Genomic DNA, 21665 nt, shown 5'->3' with positions numbered 1-21665 from the left:
GTTCGACAGAGCTCAGTTTGAGCACTATTTACCATTCCCAGGTATGGTGGACACTGACTGCAATACTATTGAATTTTACCGTCGCTTATTATTTGGACTGTGTGAATGTGCACCACTATTGTATAAATTCACAGCAAATCTTGCACTACCATCTTATCAGTGTAAACTTGTAAATCTTGCGAATATTGTCATCTTTGATTTATAATTCCTGGAAAGTTTATATTTTGAGGTACTTACTTCTATTCCTTCGTACCTCTCCTCTAATATTTGTGTATCTGAGCACTTGTAATATTAATGTGACATCTGTAAATTTCTTTGGAATCAATAATGCATCGGTAAATCTCTCTACCTATCCTCCGTATTTACCACCTTAAAGGTTGCTTTACGTTAAGCTATCTAATCAATTTCTCTTCCCTGCACAACAGCCAGTCCAGCATAACTGATCCCCAAGTGAGCTCAACCACCAGCCGCTCGAAAAAGCCATATCATAGCATACTAGAAATGTCTCCTCTTGGAAGCGTTTTTGGAAAATCTGATTTCCCAGTCTTTCTACATATTGAAATACCTCACGTCTGTCGTAACACTACACTTTTGCCATGCATTTTCTATCTTAGCCACTGTTTGGAGATCTTTACATAACTCCCATCTGGGTCATTTTACCCTGCTGTTCCTTAGCCCTACGAATAAAGATACAACATCATCTGACCCGATGTACTCTCTTTCTAATGATTAGATTTTAGTTTTGTACCAACACAACTGCGCTGTGCGCTTTGCTTCCATGCCTTTCCTTTCGATACAATGTGCATGTCACGGTCCAGATCGTAAATTTCCTATTTTCTCCTAATTTCCTTTGATAGTGCCACAGTTCCGACCGTCAGTTTCCCACTTGCTCCTAATTCTCTTTGATGACGGCACACCTGGTTTCCATCAGGACCTGCAGCATGAGAACTCCGGCGTTACAACCAGTAGTTGCCAGATTGTTGGTTTTGAGGGTGTGGTAAATAACTTTTCCCGCTTAAGGCTGTATGTTCTAGGTTTTGCCCAGTATCGAAAATTACCTGTGAAACTGAATTTCTTCGTGTCAGGATCAGTTTTCTAAGTTCAACTCCAGTTCAGAGGCTTACCTGTGAAACCCAGCCTCCCCGCGTCAAAATAAGTCTTTTAAAGTGTTAATTCAGCACCAAGGCTTGCCTGCGTAACTCCGTCTCTCCGTGCTAAGAAGGATTTTGTCAGCCGTTTCTCTCTCTACGCTCCGAGTCAAGATAAATTCTGTCCGTCTTCTGCCTTCCTGCTCTCCTTCCTGTTTGCCGTTCACGTCTGCATCCTAACTAAATCTCCGTGCCTGTGTCGCCTCATTCGTTGCAACAGAAAGATCTGGCCACTATGCACCTAGCGGACACGAATACCCTGCAACAAGACCTCACCAGCCAGGACTCCCAACTGGGTTTGCATGACCAACTCCTCCAGGAGGTCATGGCGAACGTCCGTTCTCCCTGCTGACGTAACGAAGATCGGTGACCAGGTGGACCGTGTATTTTACCCACTCCTGGAACTCTGTCTAACCAGCCCAGACAGCCTGTAGTGCCAACACCCAACGCATCAGCAACATCACCATCAAGATAGCCGCACGAACCTGAACCAGAGCACTACGCTGGGGATTTGGGAAAGTGCCGGGTCTTCCTTCTGCAGTGCTCCTTGGTGTTATAGCAGCCGTCATCCACGTACTCCACGGATACGTCAAAGATTGCTTATATCATGGGGTTGTTGCGGGGAAGTGACTTAGCGTGGGCTACAGCTGTTTGATATAATTAACCGGATATCTGCTCTTTTTTTCCACCTTTATCGCGGAAATGAGAAAGATCTTTGACGACTCCGTCCGTGGTACAGATACGGCTAAGCGCCTACTCACACTCCGCCAGGGCTCACGCAGCGTTGCCGAATATTTCGTGGAGTTCCGGACGTTAGCGGCCGACAATAAGGCACTTCAAAACGTATTTCGGAACGGTCTCATTGACATGGTGAAAAACAAGCTAGCGGCAAGAGATGACACTGACAGCCCGGATTCCCTGATCTCCCTGTCCACCTGGTTGGACAATCGTCTCCGAGAACGCCATGAAGAACAAACGGGTCCTCCACCACATTTGGCCACTACAGGGCACGCATTTCCGCCTCCCGTCAGAAAAAATAAAACCTCTCTGCTGCTGCTTCTAGTAGAGATAGTGACCATATTCATCCTGTCTCGGGGAAAGTGTGGCCTCTCCAGAGTTGTCAAATGCTAGCTGGTTGCCATGGCCGTGGCGGATCTGCTGGTTCTTATCCTGGATCTGATACTGAGCAAGGTTCCACTTACGCACATGCCAATCGGCGCTTTCTTCCGCTCAATGACCACGGTGTAATATCCACGCTGCTCTGATTTACACCGTCTCCGACTGTTCGGTCTGGTTCACCGTCACGTTCACCTTTGATCGATTTGTCGCCATTTATTGCCAGAAACTGAAAACAAAATATTGCACCGGGAAAACTGTGGCCGTGGTTTTGGGGACAGTGACTGTGATCAGGGGTTTAAAGAATATTTATTGGTGTTTTCGGCTCTCAGAGAACTGCACGTGGACAATCAACCCATTCATTTGTTCACAGAGAGTTCTTGTTTTCAGTTTCATAACTCAAATTGACCTATTTTATTACTTCCTCGACCCTGTATTGACATTTGTGCTGGTTCTAGTAACGAACGGTTTCACCGCCAGGCACGTCTTAGTCACCAGCAGAGATCGCAGGAGAGTCAGGGTTCCCGGCAATGGACAGAATACCAGAGACCCGGAGATGGAGAAACGCAGGATATGCCTCGTTTTATTGCTGATCACTTCGGGGAATTTCATCGTGCTATGGGCACCTTTCACTGTTTATTCTGCGTGGTATCGGCTGAATGATTTTATCAACTCTTTGCGTCCGCCCGAATCGCTGCGAGAGCTGGGCATCATTCTGCAGCTTCTGAGGTGTTGTACAAACACGGCCCTTTACGCCGTTACACAGACCAAGTTCAGGGAGCAGCTACAGAATATGGTAAATTCTGCGCTTGCTGTCATTGTTGTGAGGAAGTCGTGAATTAGCGGTTTCTCCGGTCTGACCCAATTTACGTCCCATACATTGCGGTTACTTTCTGTTCCTCTGGGTCCGGCGCTATCCTTCTTCCACTCACACCTCCGCGGCAATTACATAGAAGGCTCCCTTACATAGCCGCAGTGCTCTATCCTCATTCGCCGGCCTGTCTTCCCATCACTGCCCTACGGATGTTAGTGAATTTTGCCCCATGGTTCCACCGTGCATTCCTTCTGGCCGCCCGGATACATTGATCCACCTGCAAGGCCATAGTCCTCCGAGGGCGTCTGTGTTCCCGAAACAACCCGTTCACCCCCTACAGAGACGACTGAATTGGTGCCGCGAGTCCATTGACGACTCAATTGGAGATGCTTCCTGCAGCCTCGCTGATCTCGTCATTTTCATCTACGTTGCCTACGACTTCCCACATGGACCTCAGATTAGATTGTTTCCATTCTGACATCTCTCTCATCTATCGATCTTTCTGTCCCAAATTCCAGAGACAGATTATCTAACGAAATATTTTACAAAGCCAAGCTACTGTCTGTCACAGTTATCTTGACGATACCTCCTGCCGCACGGATACTGGCAAAAGTGCTATCATTTGCATAGATGAGACTTTCCTCTCAAGTCATTTTACAGTAAATGGAGATTCTCTTTCACCACGATCGAAGGTGCCATCACCACTCCCTGTCGCATTTCACGCAGGTAAAACACTCCATCCCTCCCAAAATAACAGAAGTGATGGGATCTCCTGGTCCTCAGGTAACACGCAATGAGCCTCCTCATTCAAGATAGCTTCTATAACTTCCACCATCTCCATAGCGACTCTACCACCCGGCAGGACTTTCCCTCCCCCATGTCCGGTTTCCAAAGATCGCTTTCTGCGCGACTCTATTGTTTACTGGTCGTTGCCCACAAGTCCCCCCTATTACTGTCACCATCCTCCAGACATTATTTCCACACGGACACTGGTTATTCAAGCACAACGGAGACCACAATGGTAACAGACTGCATTTCCAGTGTCCACTCCCTTGCAAGAAATGAAATACTGATTATCCATCAGGGGGAGAAGAAGATGACGGCGTGACGCAGTGCGCGCGGCCGCTCCGAATTGATATCGTATTTGTGAAGTAGGATGCCGTGCACAATCCTGATTTGATGGAGACAGTTGTGAAAAGCACGGAGGAACATCTGGAGAAACTTCTGAAATGCCTGCTTCGCTGCCGATGCTACTGTGCGATCGAGAGTCTCCGAGGGGAAGGCCCCAAATCCTCGGCTTTGCCTATTGCCTGTTGTCTGTTGCCGAGGCCGGGATCGAAGCGCTCGGTAGAGATGCTGCTCGGTGCTTGTTGTCGGAGTGCTGGTCGGCGGCTCGAAGTTTTCGGACGGACTCGGAGTCGGACTGTGGTCGGGTGCTTCCAGGATGCTGCATCGGCAAGTTTGCAGCGCTGGAAGCTCTTGGCATGAAGGGTTTTCTTCCTTCAACCGTCTGCCTGAGATGATGGGACTTTCGAGAGACTTTATTTTTACCGTGTCCGTGTTCTGTTCTTCTATCAAATTACGGTATTGCTTGCACTGTTGTAACTGTATGTTGTAATTATGTGGTTTTCGTCAGTTTTTAGTCTTGGTCTGTCTTGTGTTTCTGTGATATCACACTGGAGGAACAAATTGTATCATTTCTTAATGCATGCATTACTAAATCACAATAAAAGAGGATTTCTGTCCTCATAATCTAATCTAATCCAAGCTACAATCGACAAAACCCATTGACAGTAATGATGACGTTTCCAATCCCTTTCAGACCAAAATACTACCGATGCCGCGGACAGAATTGTCCGAGAAGTTGTTATGAGCTTGATAATCTAGAGATCTGAGGAGAGATATTTACGGATATGACAGAGGAATACAGAAGCATTCAGCATTAACTTTTATATTCTATTCGCTATAATATCGGGAATGGCACAGTCCGTTGACTGAAAAACTCGCTGTATTATTATTAGTCTTCAAAATATTTACACTTGGAGGGATCGAATGTGATGGAGTGTTTTCCCAACACGTAGTTATGTCCATTATTGGTGACATTTTTCTCACGTGAATCTCAGGTTCATTTTTGTGTGCAATCCGTTTGAAAATAAAAGCGGAACTTAGTGTCAAAGTCGGCAAACATTGTGCGCCAAATGGTCCGTTCAGTGCTGTATATAGTATTCCCCGGTCTATCAAATTTTCCCCAACATTAACAACTTCAGAAACGCCATGCACCACCTAATGTGCTACTATAATGAAGAGACTACTGAACGTTTGTTGCCATGATAGATCACGTAGCATTGAAGTACTTGTAATGTGACAGGAAATTTACTCGCACGTATGCAGAACATTATATACTTAGCAACTCTGATTTTGGGATTATTGGGGAGAGTGTTGGTTTCACTTATGAATCCTGACATCTGGAGCTTCTGCCACACTGCTGCTGTCTTCCACGGTGAAAACTGATGCAAAATGTTACAGCGCGTCCGCCATTTCATTGTTCCCCATTACTATCTGTCCAGCATCGTTTTCCAGCTGTCCAATGTCCAGTCTGGTCACTCTCTTTCACTTTATATATCTAAAAAAATGTGGGTACCGTCTTTAATATTGTTGGCTAGCGTTATTTTGCATCCCTTCGATGCCTTCTTATTGACATTTTAGTTGCCTTCTGTTGAATGTTTAAAAACGTCCCAATCATCTAACCCCACTAATTCTTGCTCTTTTATGTGCCTAATTTTTGGATATTAAGTTGTTTTTCTCTTCTCTTGTTCGACACAGTTTGTCATGTTTTTCTTTACAATACCGCTTCTCTTGTGACGCACGAATCCTGTGCCTTCTAAATCCTTTCCGTAATTGCAGGCACTGCTGCTCTGTAGCCATGTCTGCTCGAGTATGTTCCCCCCAATCAATTCTGGCCAATTCCTCTCTCATGCTTCTGTAATTTCATTTACTCCATTGAAGTTCTGATACATCTGATATTCGCTTTTCCTTCTCAAATTTCAGGATGAATTCGATCATAGATCTATCTACAATGAATTAACACCTTCTGATCCTATGGGACCTCTTTTAAATGATTTGCTTTAATCTTGCAGAACAGAGCAAAGCCGCCCCCTCTAGCTTCCTGCCTGTCCCTTGCTACAATGTGTATCCTTGATATTAATCTCCTAGCTATAAACTTCTTTCAACTATGATTCCGTTTTGCATATGCATGTATGACAATGAGTAACTGTGCTACAAGTTCCTCTACCATATCCAGTGTACTGCGTGCATTCAATGTCACACCAACATTCCTGGATTCAGACACTTCGATTTTTCCCGCTTTGATGTTGCAACTCGTCCTCCTAACTGCAATTTTGTCCTATCAGCGGCCTTTCCTTTCAAGGAGTCTCTCTATACATTGCCTCTGCTTGTAAACCAACGACTGCATCTTCAGCACCATCTTGCAGGTTCCCATTCCTGTAACAAATTAATTTAAACCCACCCGAGCAACTTAGGCCAACCTGCCCGCTAGGATATTGGATCCTTCGGGTTCAGTTGTAACCCATCCCTCTCGTACCGGTCGTACCCTCCCCAGAATCTCAACCACAGTCTCAACAACTAACTCATTCACAACATTAATGCCAATGACCAAAAAGCCAACAAATCGTCCCTTAACTGAGGACCCGAGGCATGACTTACACTCTTCAGAGCCTGGTGCTAGTGGTCGCATGACCGGGACCTGTGATGTACGTTAGCTGCAAATACGGCCATACTCTACCAAGTCCCAAGACTGCATGTCCCCCTGATCTGTCGGGCGGAGGGAGAAGCAGAGTAATTGTTTAAGTAGGTGGGCGAACCATGCTCAAGAGTAACCTGCAAACTGGCAGAGGGAAGGAGCCGCGTACATCTCTTTTATTTGGTCTATCTGCACAAAAATAATTCCGAACAATTTTCAGTGGATTAGTGGATAAAGAGCATCACGTATGAAAAGTGATGCAGCTTGTGTTCAGAGGTGCAGGTAACAGAACTCACCAGGGAACCGAAAAATACCAAGTCTACATCGCTTTCAGCTTTATACAGCTGCTTCTTTATTTCTGGTCTCCCATACTGACAATAACATTGTGAATATAATTATTAAAATATCCTGTATGCACGTAAACATACGTTTCACATGTTTAAACGCGTCAACATATTGTAAAGAGTGCTGCAAATAAATGTTGGGGTTTGTACTGTGCCAGCCAGGCAGTGTACAACAACAAAGAGAATTATTGCACATCACAAATCAGATTAACTGCAGTCAGAAACAGATGTAGTTCAGTACATGTAGAAATATGGAATGCGCCATATGCTGGTATAAAATGAGAGTACGACATGTTATTACTAAGTATTTTGCAATAATTTGAAATGTTTGCTACAATGGGAGTCAATATTCTACGGAGAAGGACTCTGCAGATGGGGACGGATGTAAAACACAGCCTGGATAAATTTGGCCGAAGTCTCCACTAGACGCGGTCAGATTCATCTCTCCGACCTCCAGGGAGCCACTCCCTGCATTGGAAATGCAGAACAGCAGGCACGATGCCGACACATTGAGTGTAATGCTGGAGCGTCAGAACCGCTACGGGCTGTTGTATTCAATACGCAGAATGGATTGCACTTTCAAAGCACGTCACTGAACACCCTGGTGTTGTCACTGCTTCTCTGGAACTCAGCTCAGCTGACTGGATGATCTCACTGCAGGCCAAGCTGCCGCGTCATTACTACCGTTGACCATGATGATAATGTTGTTGTCTCTGTGGCCTTAACACTGACAGTACTGGTTATGTAACAGCGTGTCCTGGTCATTGTCAGGGCACCCATATTTTAAATTCCTCCACTTTGCGTGGAATCCAAGTTGAGAATTATCAAGTGAGAGCTCCCTGCAGTCAGATGATCGCGATTATATTGATCAAAGGCGTCAATAGATGCTCTACATTACTGCTCCATCTACTGTCCTGCAGATTCAGCGCTAATCTCAGGTGCAGGATCAGCGCCCACCCCGAACATCGGCTTTTATCTTAAACGTGCAGCCCATATGTCGTTATTATAGTGCCAATAGATTGCAAATTATTAAACTGCATCTGGTCTGGAATCTATACAGGTAAGCCACCGCACACCTGATTGCCAATTCTATGAAACAGACACCAACAGAAATAGCTTGTTTTATAGCTCGGACGACGGAGCGAAGCGATTGAGCAAAGCAGTAATGTAACTGAGTGGTAAACATGTTGCTAATTTCAACTTTAGCTTCTGTGCAGTCAATGATTCAAACTCCACGTGTGTAGTATAGACTTACGCACAAGATAACACATAATCAGCATCTTCTTCAGTACATCTGGTGTTGAAATACTCAAAACCGGACAGCTTTCTCACTCGACGAGACGGGAGAGTATATAGACAATAGAATCGTGTCAAAGGATTGGCAATACAGAGGGATCTGAGGAAAAGATACTTTTCCAACCATATGTCAGAAGGGATCTGGAACTTAGAATAGACAATAGGTGCAGGAGCAGGCCATTCGGCCCTTCGAGCCGGCACCGCCATTCACTGTATTCATGGCTGATCTTCCACAATCAGTATCCAGTTGCTGCCTTATCCCCATAACCTTGATTCCGCTATCTTTAAGAGCTCTATCCAGCTCTTTCTTGAAAGCATCCAGAGACTTGGCCTCCACAGCCTTCTGGGACATTCCATATATCCACCAATCTCTGGGTGAAAAAGTTTTCCTCAACTCCGTTCTAAATGGCCTACCCCTTATTCTTAAACTGTGGCCTCTGTTTCTGGACTCACCCATCAGCGGGAACATGCTTCCTGCCTCCAGCGTGTCCAATCCCTTAATAATCTTATATGTTTCAATAAGATGCCCACTCAACCTTCTAAATTCCAGAGTATACAAGCCCAGTCGCTCCAATCTTTCGACATATGACAGTCCCACCATCTCGGGAATTAAGCTTGTGAACTTACGCTGCACTCTCTCAATAGCAAGAATGTCCTTCCTTAAATTTGGAGACCAATTCTGCACAGAGTACTCCAGGTGTGGTCTCACCAGGGCCCTGTACAGCTGCAGAAGGACCTCTTTGCCATTATACTCAATTCCCCTTGTTATGAAGGCCAGCATTTCATTAGCTTTCTTCATAACCTGCTATACTTGCATGCTTGCTTTCAGTGACTGATGTACAAGAACACCTAGATCTCGTTGTACTTCCTTTTTTCCTAACTTGACTCCATTTAGATAATAATCTGCCTTCCTGTTCTTACCACTAAAGTGGATAACCTCACATTTATCCACATTAAACTGCATCTGCCATCTCACCCAGCCTGTCCAAGTCACCCTGCATTCTCATAACATCCTCCTCACATTTCACACTGCCACCCAGCTTTGAATCCTTGAATCCAGGGAGATCGCAAAATCTTGAAACATGACGTGCAGCTATCAGGTCACGTGGCCACTGCCCGCAGGAATGACCAGGCTTTCGAATGGGGCCTGGACCTGGCCTGCAGTCAAGTCAAGCACATGACCCATTATAACATCTGAGACTGATTGTATTGAAGCTCATACTTAATCAGCAAAGTACAGTATATTCGTGCAGGAAAGTTATACGTACTTTTGTTCTTCTACAAGCTAAAATAAAAGAGCTCAGCTCTATCAATGAATATACAGTATGTTATCACATGAATCAAAATGGTACTTGTTAATCTTTAGGATATGTGGTTCACCTAAAGAGATACATATCTGTCATATCTAATGCAAATATCCAAGACAAAATGCAACATTAGTACATTACAATTAAAATCAAGACGACGATTGCTGGATATGCATCACGAAAGAAAAAATAACATCTGATACCTTTAATGCAGAGTACTGGTGTCGGTTAATTTGCATGTTCCTATCACTGTACCTGTGCAGGGGAGTAAACATTATGCTAAAGGGACCAGCCCAGTGGCTGAACAACATGAATAGACTATGACGTAGACTATGCTGCGGAAAGATAGACCTACGTTGGTGCACTGTAAAAACAGATGAAAATGAGAAATAAATGTTAGCATGATTCTAAAATAAGGTTGGCACAATACATTATTTATTTCGTACCGTGTAAAGTGATTCGTGGTAGAGTGTAAACTCAAAACATTTACAAATGTAATATTGCACAGTAGATAAAGAAAGTTGTCAGATCTGAAGGAGAAAAATCGTTTGCACTTCTGAAACGTGACGGCTATCAGAGGCATAGTTTATTCCGTAAATGGACCCGAGTAGTAATAAATGGAGCAGCCGCGAATCAGAGACTGTAGAAAATCAGAACCGGAATGAGGTTTAATATGTCGTGAAATGTGTCGTTATGCGTTGCAATACATAATAATAAAAACTGTAAATCACAGTTAGAAGATAATATGTAAAAAAAAACTAAATTTAATTAGTGCAAAAAGAGGGCAACATGTAGTGAGGGAGTATTGTTGGGTTCAATGCCCTTTCAGAATCCTGATTGCTGAGGGAAATATGCTATTCCTTATTATCATTGCAGATCCAGACACATCACTGACCAGACTGACAGAGTCACGACTGATCAAATCCACATTCCTGACCACAGTGATAACCTCACTGCATATCCAGTCCCATCACTGTCCACACGGAGAACTAAGCAGCTTGCCCAGTTCCAGTAGGGTCGACCCTAGTAATATCGCTGCTACTCCAACACCATCACTGGCAGTGCGAAGCTCTGTCTTTAAAAATGTCACTGAGCAGAACTGTTCGACTAAAGATGATGTCCAATTATCAGTGATCCCATTGTCACGGGTTACGAAAGGCAAATATGAAAATATTCACAATATATACGATTGTCAATGGCCGCTCACATACAGGCAAACATAACGGCTGTTTGAGCAAGACATAATACTGCAGAGTCAGTGGCTCAGGATTGGTATCATTGATGCATTCCTGGATTTATATTTTTACACAAGAATATCAGTAAACACAAGCTGTTGGGGAAGAACGCTCGCTGTGTTTTATCGTTATCATCACATCAGACGTGGTTACACTCCGAGCACAGCAGGGAAAACGAGTGTTTGTCGCACAGGGTTACACATCTGTAAAAGGGATTTGTTGAAATTTGTGATTTATACGCACAAATCTAAATCTGATTACTGCTCAGTTGATTAGCAGCTGAAGAACCATGTGCCGCTTGTATTCAGTGGCTGGACGTAATGGTGCCGACAAAATAATCTAAGAATACCTTTACTTCGACACCTGCTATGCACGACTGTGCTTGTCTGATGTTTTGTGTGACGAAGAAATATGTTTTATTGCAACGTGTACGCTTTTAATCAAAAGCTTACCGCTTTGAACACCATTCTGTCAAATATATTGCGGTGACCATTGTGAATAAACGTGCCCGTTCTGCTATTTCTACATTTCTAAGCTTTAAGAGGAACTCATTGCAAACCACAACAGAGATTAATAACAGTCAAGAAGAGACGTGTTTCACTAGTTCCCGTTCGATCTTTGCAGTCTCACAAATATGCCATGACATTATTCAGGGGGAAATGAAAATAACACCAGTTCCCAAAGATTTTCAAATAATATATGAAGGCAGATACTGTTAAAGAACAGGAAACATTCCAAGAAGGCTACATAAAGGGGAGAATCATAATAAAGTAAACCGAATAACCGATTTAGAGCACTGGTGTCTTTTGTTTTTTGTGTGATTTTCAATGGAGGGTAAATTGTACAAACGTACAGCGTCACCTTTGCTTGCCAATAAGTACAAAGTCATTTCATAGAAAGGTGCTGATGCTCCTGGATTTAAGTGTTTTCTGTCACATCGACTCTTTACACCCAGCGGAATTGCATCAGCTGCCGGAGAGTGGTAACGTATGTATGAATGCGTCCTGGCCTCTTGTATGGTATACGGGTATCGACAGTAAGGAGTTATTTTTTGCCCTTGTTTCTTTCTGATTTAACAGCATGAAGAATTCGCAGTAAACCGAGACTGAGTACACATGTTGAAGATTATTAATCTACTACTATATCAGGATGACGTGAGAAATACCAGTCAGCCACTTGTAGAGGCAGAGTAAGACTGCGTGCAAAGAATACTTATCGGCCACTCGGTGATCTGATCCACACTGTGCTGGAGGGATCCCAGTTGCCGACAGTTAATTCCATCATCCCCTGTCTCTGTTTCTGCCTTTCTCTCCCTCACCTTCTGTCTTCCTCCTCCCCGCATATCTGCCGCTCTTGTCTACTCGTTACTCCCGGCTCCCAAGGGAACCCCTTTTTCGAGAAAGGCTGATAGTCTTTCTCTGTTATAAAAATTAACACATCCTAAGCTAATGCCGCTGTTCCAGAACCGCTGTTCTGCATTTCTTATTTTACACACACCAAGGAAGAATCACTTGTGATTTTTGACTTATTTACCTCATTCCTTACACGGGATTTTAAAACAAAATACATACATTTGTTCATTATTTAAGGACCATTTTTTCAACTTAATATTCAGCTAAGTCGACTGAAATATTGTTAACAACAGGAATTCTGCAGATGCTGGAAATTCAAGCAACACACATAAAAGTTGCTGGTGAACGCAGCAGGCCAGGCAGCATCTCTAGGAAGAGGTGCAGTTATATTGTTAGTTTTTTTTTAAATTTATTTTTGTAATTCGAATATATGTAATAGCAGCAGTGCTTATATACACACTTCTTCCTCAGCTACTGGGTAAACCAAGGGTTAACTCTTTCTGTCATTTCATGGAAAATAAATAGCGCCTTTTCAAGGTAGGCTGCTGACGTCACCGGAGGGTTTCTCTCTCTTATTAATAAGAGTCGCTTTCACTCAGTTCCCCCAGTTTCAGCGAGCACAGCCTCTCCTGTCACGGACAGAGATCCGGAGCGGCACAAAGAGGAGAGTAAGGACAGACCGGCTCGTTCTGTCATGGATCAGAATTCGGGATGGACGGCTTGGAATATAACAGAAAATGGGAAAAACATCTTCTGGATGGTTCCATATATTTTTGCGCATGATGAACGGATAACGGTAGATTTTCGAGTCACGAATGTTTTATTCACCATTCAAGTGATTTTCTTCCCTGTCCTCGGCATCATTGCTCTTCCCGGTGAGTCTCTGTCCAAAGGTAACTTATGAAACAAAATTTAACTGCACATTTTCCTTTTGGCCTGTACCTCTCATAATAATAATTAAGGCTGCTGACACACATACCAGTTGATAATTAAGCAAATACACTTCGATAATTTACTGAATCCAGGACTCCTGCCTAAGGAAATATGTGCTAACACTTGTGATGATCCAGAGCGGGTTTACAACAACAGTGTATCTTATTATCTGTCTTATTCCTGTAGAAAGTGTAACCTTATTGTGAGCATTCCTTCTCCATTTCTCCCTGGTCGTTTTAACCAACATCAGTCGGAAGACAAATTTCACACAAACTTTAATCACTTTCCAACTTTCACGAGTTGCCTGAGTTTCCACTGAAGCAAAGGAAGCATCTCTCCGCGAATGTAATCAGGACGTCCCTCTCCTGCATCAGACCGTCTTCCTCCCCGCTGTGTTCTTAAAACTGCATATTCCGTTTGGGATCAAAAATTATAGAATGTATATTTCACACCAGGTGCATTTGACGATGTTTAAAGCCTAGGTAACACATTTCTGAAAACGTGATAGACTTCCGTAAGTTCTTGAAATATTGATCGTGACGTATTTTTATGGTGACAAATCAACTTCATTCTTGCTGAGAAAATAAAACGTATTTGAGAATATAATGAATATCATACGAATATAAAGGCAAAGCTACAACAAATAGACGGTGAGCCTCGTGGTATAATTTGAAGAGAATAACACTCCCTCAAAGTCGAGAAACGGGAAGAGAGGTGCAATAATTGTGATTTGCGCTGCTGCTCCATTTGCAAATCCCGTTGCCCCTGGTGACGGTCAGCGGCGGGAAGCTGCTCTTTATCCAGAGGTGGTTCCTGTCAAGGATACTAACTTCACGACAGTCGAGATGCCGCAGATTTAATCGATGATGCGCTATTCGGCCCTTTGCCTCAAAAAGTACGAAATCCATCAATCGTCAGCCATCGTTATCTGTAACCTCCGCTCTCTGTTTCTTTACCGATATTCGGTCCAACATATTGCATTGAGTGTACACACATTTGCAAAGCAGTTTAACTTTTGCGATTGTTTTATTCTGTCAGGTACGCTCATTCTTGACATTGTCACATACAGAAAAGTGGATTACTTTATATGTAAATGCTTCCTGATGTGTTTACCCTCATTGATTCCTATCTTCGCAGTGAACATGGTGACCATATTCGTCCTTTCTCGGGGAAAGTGCGGCCTCTCCAGAGTTGTCACTTGCTACTTGGTTGCCATGGCAGTGGCAGATCTGCTGGTTCTTATCCTCGACCTGATATTGAGCAAGATTCCACTTATGTACGTACCAATCGACGTTTTCTTCCGATCAATGACCAAGGGGTGTAATATCCACGCTGTTCTCCTTTACACCGCAACCGACTGCTCCGTCTGGTTCACGGTCACGTTTACCTTTGATCGGTTTGTCGCCATTTGTTGCCAGAAGCTGAAATCAAAATATTGCACCGAGAAAACCGCTGTCGTGGTTTTGGGGACAGTGAGTGCCATTGGCTTTTTAAAGAATATTTACTGGTATTTTAGACTCTCGGGGTACTACACGTGGATAGCTGTTCCATTTATTTGTAGGGGGAGAGTGCATTATTTGAATTTATTTATCGCGACTCAATTTGAACTATTTTATTACATCCTCACCCCTGTATTCCCATTTGTGCTGGTTCTGCTGACGAATTGCTTCACCGCCAGGCACGTCTTAGTCACGAGCAGAGCGCGCAGAAGACTCAGTTTTCCTGGCAACGGACAGAGTGCCAGAGACCCGGAGATGGAGAAACGCAGGAAATCCCTCGTTTTATTGCTGATCGTCTCGGGCAATTTCATCTTGCTGTGGGCACCTTTCACTGTGTATTCTGCGTGGAATCGGCTGTATGCTTTTGTCACGTATGTGCGCCCACCTGATTCGCTGCGAGAGCTGGGCGCCATTCTGCAGCTTCTGAGCTGTTGCACGAACACGGCCCTTTACACCGTTACGCAGACCAAGTTCAGGGAGCAGCTAAAGAATGTGGTAAAATCACCGCTCTCTCTCATGTTTGTGAAGAACTCGTGACGTTGCGGCGTCGCTCGACCTGAAACCACTGAAGTTCTATCCACTGTGGGCAATTTTTGTTCCTCTGGGTCCTGCGATATCCTTGTTCCACTCACACCTCCCAAGCGGAAATTACATAAATTTTTCATTATACAGCTGCAATGATCGTCCCTCATTCGCCGGCCTATCTCCTCACCTCTGGCCTACTTATCCAATTTACACCGTAGTTCCACCTTGCAATCCTTCTGGCCGCCCAGATACATTAGTCCAGGTGCAAAGCCATTCTCCTGCGAGGTTGCCTGGGTTCCCGAAACAACCCGTTCATGCCCTACATTGACGGCTGAATTGGTGCTGTCAGTCCAGTGACGTCTGAATTGGTGCTGCTTCCTGCACCCACGCTGAGTTCGTCAATTTTATTTACAACTTACCACACCGACCTCAGATCAACTTGTTCCCATTCTGACACCACTTGTCTCTCGCTCTCTCTGTTCCCAACACCACAGATCCGTTAGAAGCCCGAATTCTATAAACAGCCCCATATTGGCCTACACACCCCTAAATCAATGAACGTTTCCAAATCGGTGTGTATCTCTCTGTTAGCGGACTCTGTTCTAAGTCTGCGCAATCTGGAAATAAGTACATATCACAAACACGCTGCAACCCCATAATAGATCATTCCAGAGCAGGAATCATTTCAAAAATTTTCGAAAATGGGGGAATTTCGACATTAAAAATCCGTACGCAACCCAAATATCTAAGTTACTACAAATCTGTGTGCAGCCGGATATTCGACAACACGCTCTAAATCTGAGCATATCACCAAATCCGTGTGTACCCCCAAGGCAGAGCACACGCCTAAATCTGCATGCATGCCGAAATCCAGGCGCAGCCCCCAAAAACTCTGTGCACCGTATACATACCGAATTTACCTTAACTCTGTGCAATCCCCAACTGAGTGCGGATCCCAAACACGCTGACACCCACCACATGATCCGAACAGTATCCGGGTCAAAGAATAATTTCAAACCGTTCGCAAACTGTTTGCCATAAAGTAACAAGAATACTGTTGAAACTTCAAAGTGCATTGATTCTGAAAGTGTTTATAAATAAAACAAAATTCAGATACGTCACACTACAAATCCACAAGCACCACATCTCTGTGAGAAACCCGAAATCCGTAAACATCTCCATATTAATCTGCATGCTCCTAAATCAACGAGCATTCGCGAATCAGACTGCACCATTATACTGGTGGTCACGTCACTGAATCTGTTCGGATCATTTGACCAGTGTGAAATCCCCTATTTGCCAACACCGCCCTAAATCAGAGCACTCCACAAATTAGTACCCACTCCAAACAGGCTGAAACTCCAACATCCGCAACAGATTAACTCAGAGCAGGAATCATTTCAAACCGTTCAGAAAATGACTGTTTCCATGATAAAAATCCGCACCCATCCGAAAATTCAACTGCAACTGCAAATCGGCCGATACACCCAAATATGGTGTACCCAAAATCCGTGTGCACCTCCATATTAGACATATCAGACCCTACATCTGCGCACATCAGCAAATAAGAGCGAACCCCTAAATCCATATGCATCCAAAACCCGCTGACAACTTCACATGAACATTAGGTTATCCAAATGCAGGAGTCATTTCTAACAGTTCACAGAATAGCTGCTTCCGCTTTCAAAAATCTAGAACAAATTCAAAGTTCGATGTACATCTGTTATTAAAGTATCTATAAACGAAAAGACCTTGAGACATCCCCAGATCCGTGTGTACTCAAACTCGCCGTGAACATCTCCAAATGTCTGTGCACCTTCAAATACAAGTGCGCTCCTGCAAGTACGATTGTTTATCCTGGAGTGAGAATCATTTCGATCTTTTTCACAAGATGGCTGAATCCACATTGAAAATAGCAAGAACAAAGTTCGCTGTTGAAGTGCATTATTTATTAAAGTATCTCTAAACGAAACAACCTTGATATTTGTCATTAACCCAAATCCACCAAGACCCACAAATCGAGATGCACTCACAAGTACGGATGGATACCCATATCGCTGCTCACTGCGAACCTGACAACACCCTTTGGATACACATCAGCTTATCCCAGAGGAGGAATAATTTCAAATAGGCCACTCAGTAGCAACCTCCATCTTAAAAATCATAGTAAGAGCAGAGATGAAAATTAAATGTGTATTTATTAATAAAATACCTCTCAATGAAACAACCTTGAGATTCGTTACAACTCAAAATCGACCAATATCCGCAAATCCGTAAGCACCCTTAGACCGTATGCACCACCAACCCAGCTGACACCCATGTACGCACATTTTATTTTCAAAGAAGAAACATTTTAAAAACATGGGGGTGCACAGGCAAGTGGGGCTGCACACGGATTTGTGGGAGCCGTTGCATGTGGAGTTGTGACAAATCTCAACATTCCTTTACTGCCGATATTTTATTAATTAAAGCACTTCCAATTATGAACTTTGTTCTTACTGTTTTATAAGGTGGAAGCAGACAGATTGTGATCTGTTTGAAATTATTTTGCTCAAGAATAATCTAATGTGCATGTGGAGATGTCAGCGAGTTTGCGGGTTGCGTGAATTTGGAAGCCGACACAGATTTGGGGTTCCACAAGGATTTTGTGGTGCGTGCTGATTTAGGAATGTGCACAAATTTAGGGGTATGTTGGCAAATATATTTGCACACCGATTTGGGGTGGGGGGTGGGGAGTGAAAAATCTCAAGAATGTTTCATTTATAGAAACTTTAATAATAACTGCTGGGTCTGCCAATTAAGATTAGTTAACTGAAAGGACTGGGCAATCTCAGGTCTGAGGCAGTTCAGAAAAGTCTACACTGCCAGCTGGATATTCTGATGGTCTAGGAGTTTGCCAGCACTGGACTACCAGGTATCCTTAAAACGAGCTATAATGTCCGAAAGGGATTTGCCTTTTATATGTGGACTTCGGGAAAGTTCGCAAAAATCCCCGTGCTGTCGGGCCGTCATTAAAATGGGTTCCATTACCTTAGCGATCCATGGCTTGTCTTACATCGCCCGCCCGACCTGGTTTCCAGTCACGTTCGGGCGTCTGTCTGGGACTGGGGAACCTACTCTGTGTCCCTCCCCAAGAAGTTCCATATGTAACACTGAGGAGTGCGCGCAAATCCCCGGGCAGGAGCTGGAAAACTTGACAAGTTTGTGTGAGTCAGTTGGTTGTCTTAGCGGGTTAGGAGATTAATTAACGGTATTCTATACCACAGGCGCGACCCAGGGCTTTAGAATTGTGATTTCCCCACAATTTTCGGGGAAACTCACTGATATCTTCCCCAGTAGAGTTATCTACTGCTTCTCTCCTGTTCCCTTTTGATTTTGTTTTCTGACCTGTCTGTTCCCGACTAATAGGTGTTAATTCGGGGACCCGTTCTGACCCGGCAACTCGGCGGAAACAATAGCCGACGCAGAGAGCGCCACCTCGAAATCATGATTCATTTGTTAGAAATAGGTTCTTTCTTGCGTTCAGTTGTAAGTTGTTGGTGTCCCATTTGTTAGAACACCATAACATGTAATCGAGGTCAAATATTTCATTTTTAGCGAGTCGAAAGCACCGCCATAAATCCAATCCCCTTGACTCCAAGCATATGACTCACTAGAAAATGTGACAGAGTACATGCTATCCCCTGTTCTCAACCAAACCTTATCAGCGGGCGATCCTGCAGGAAACCAGCAAATTCTTTGTCTTCTACTTTTCGACTTCCTACATCGCGGTGTCGTTTACCGGTACTTTCGTTTTAGGATCACTCGGGCGTCGCTCGTGAGGCGCCGTTCTTGCCGGTTTACCTTTAGAGGGGTCCACCAACCTACTAGGACGGTAACCCAACACTTTTCAGAATTAAAGTGTACTTAACAGATGTTGCAACATTCGCGAGCCTCAGTTATACACTTATACAATCCACTGATTATAACAGCGAACGTCTGGGTCACAAAGTGGATCAGTTTTATTTTAAAGCAATTTTAAATTTCATGGTTCCCTGTCCCTTCTCGCAGTTTTCTTCTTTTCCTTACCCGAACGCAGGTACACTGATCACCGGCTGGTGAGGGACAACCTTTTCTGGCACAGTCCGAGGGGCCAAATTCTCGGTCAAGGGTTCACTATATCGCGTTTAAAAGGTCCCATCCTCGTCGCCAAATTTGTCAGGCCAAGTCAAATCACGTTCGGACTCAAATAGTGATATTGTCGGAGAATACAAAACAACACCCGGACTCAGATATTTGAATGTCTTTTATTTCCGTGGCCATGTGAGAATCGTTTCTCAGAGCGGCGATTCTGAATTTACAGTTCATAATGCTCAATTTTCATCAGTCACACATTATCATTAGCCCAATAAATTCTCTCGCCAGTAGTTTTCCCCCTTTCACCTTGTTACATATACCTGTTACGGTGCATTCTCCAGTTACCTTATAAGGTAACCGTAGCCTTCAGCCAGAAGCAGATGACACCAGGTGGTTCCCAACCTTCACAGAGTGTTTTGACCCTTAATCACGACAATCTCCAGTTGGTGGGCCGGCAGTGGTGGCCAAATCACTGCCCATCTCCTCTTGGCTTCCAGCTCCCCTCCTCTCGCCTACTCCAAATCCAACAAGAGGCTCGTTCTGCCTCTTCCCCCATCCTACAAACTGCTTGATTTTTTTGCTCCTTTCGTCCAGGCGCAGATCTGAGAACAACCGCTATGCTGATTTCGCTGGTCTTTCATCTTAAGTACATGCACTCTGGTATTAGTTATTTCATGTTTCATGTTCAGCGAAAAAAAAAACGGGATGTCCACGATGTCAGTGCCTTTCATGTTCCTATGAACTTCAATCAGGCCTCCCTCAGCCTCTGCCGCTCCAGATAAAATATCCCAAGCCTGTCCAATCTCTCCTTATCAAGGAAGCATCCTGTTAAGGCTCTTCGACTCTCAGTTCAAAACTCCCACGATTTTCCAATAATAGAATCCAATACTCAGGATGTGGTTAAACTGGAGATTTATAAAACTGCAACATAACTACCTGACCCTGGAACTCAGTGCCTCGACTGCTAAAGACAAGCAGGCCCTACGCCGCTCGCAGCAACCCCTCACCCTGTGCAGCACCTAAAGAGAGTAATGAACTGGGATCCCAAACCCCCTTGTAGATCAACACAGTATATCAACACATACCCATCTTCCCCATGACCTAAGCCCCAGTCCTGGTCAACTTCCTCTGCAGTCTTCCAGCACAAAGTATCATTGATATAGAATGCTAACCAGAGCTGAATGCATCATTTTCACGGAACTTAGCGGGTCAGGCTGGATCTATCGAGAGGAGTAGAGTCGACCTTTCGGCGACAACATTTCCATTACAGCATTGACAGTGGCCCTTCGGCCCACCCCTTCTGTGGCGTTCAGGTGCCATACAAAACATTCCCATCTGCCTGCGTTTGTCCCGTCTGCTCTGGGATGGAAATTTGCCTGAATGTACATCTCAGTCGCAAGGCATTGGGTCTGAAGGGACTTTTCCCTGCCGTAAGAGTCGTTGATCGAACCGTTTCTATCCTGTAGTTACCAACAGTGTTTTTTTTTAATTTGTTTAAGTACAGGACCTCTAAGGGGGCAGTGTTTTGTCTCTTAAAGTGCATTAGGGTGGATAATTTTCCAGGGCCAGGCGGGATATACTTGCAGGTTACTTGGAGAAGCGGGAGATTAGAATTCAGAGGACCTCTCCTCTGTAGCTACAAGCAAGATACCCAAAAAGCGGAGATAAATGGTATTCCATTATTCATAAAAGGGGATGGGTTATCCTGGAAAATATCAACTGCTGAGTCACACTTCGGGGTATGAAACTTACTGGAGAGGATTCTTCGGGATTAAATGTAGTGTTATGGAACACCACACACATAAACATTTTCTCTGGCTCTTCCAATCTCTGCCGAGCTGCTTTCTGGCCTAGTCCCAATGACCTGCATTAAGACCATAGCCTTTCATATACTTCCCATCCACTTACCCGTTCAAGTGTCTCCTAAATGTTGTGATTGAGCCTGCATTCACCACTTCCTCTGGCTACTCATCCCACGTTCATACCGCCCTCTGAGTGAAGAAGTTCCCTCTCGTGGTCTACTTTCACCTTTAAAATATGAACTCTTGTTCCAGTCTCACCTAACTTGAGGGGAGAGTGCCTCAGTTTGGGAGAGAATAGGCCTATTGATTCTCTCCTTCTGACTCAACCCCTCAATTTCTGAAACATCATAATAAATTATCTCTGTAATCTTTCAAGTTTATTGATCTCTTTCCTGCAGATATGTGATCTGAACTATAC

At 44.1% G+C, this 21665-nt stretch overlaps 1 protein-coding gene across 1 annotated transcript; it reads left to right on the top strand.

Moving 5' to 3' along the window:
* Positions 1-13129: 13129 nt before the first annotated feature.
* On the top strand, positions 13130-15341 carry LOC140207890 (probable G-protein coupled receptor 139). Its single transcript, XM_072276434.1, has 2 exons — positions 13130-13247; positions 14443-15341. Exons 1-2 carry the CDS (start codon positions 13130-13132, stop codon positions 15339-15341), a joined length of 1017 nt encoding a protein of 338 aa, XP_072132535.1.
* The last annotated feature ends 6324 nt before the right edge of the window (positions 15342-21665 follow it).

The sequence above is a fragment of the Mobula birostris genome, chromosome 13, assembly GCF_030028105.1.
Source record: "Mobula birostris isolate sMobBir1 chromosome 13, sMobBir1.hap1, whole genome shotgun sequence".
NCBI classification, from domain to species: Eukaryota; Metazoa; Chordata; class Chondrichthyes; order Myliobatiformes; family Myliobatidae; genus Mobula; species Mobula birostris.
This window is presented reverse-complemented; position numbering and strand designations above follow the sequence as displayed.

Coding starts and splice junctions, on each gene's coding strand:
- LOC140207890 (XM_072276434.1), top strand. CDS start 13,130: ATGGTTCCATATATTTTTGCGCATGATGAACGGATAACGGTAGATTTT. Junction 13,248..14,442: donor CGGCATCATTGCTCTTCCCG/GTGAGTCTCTGT, acceptor CTATCTTCGCAG/TGAACATGGTGACCATATTC.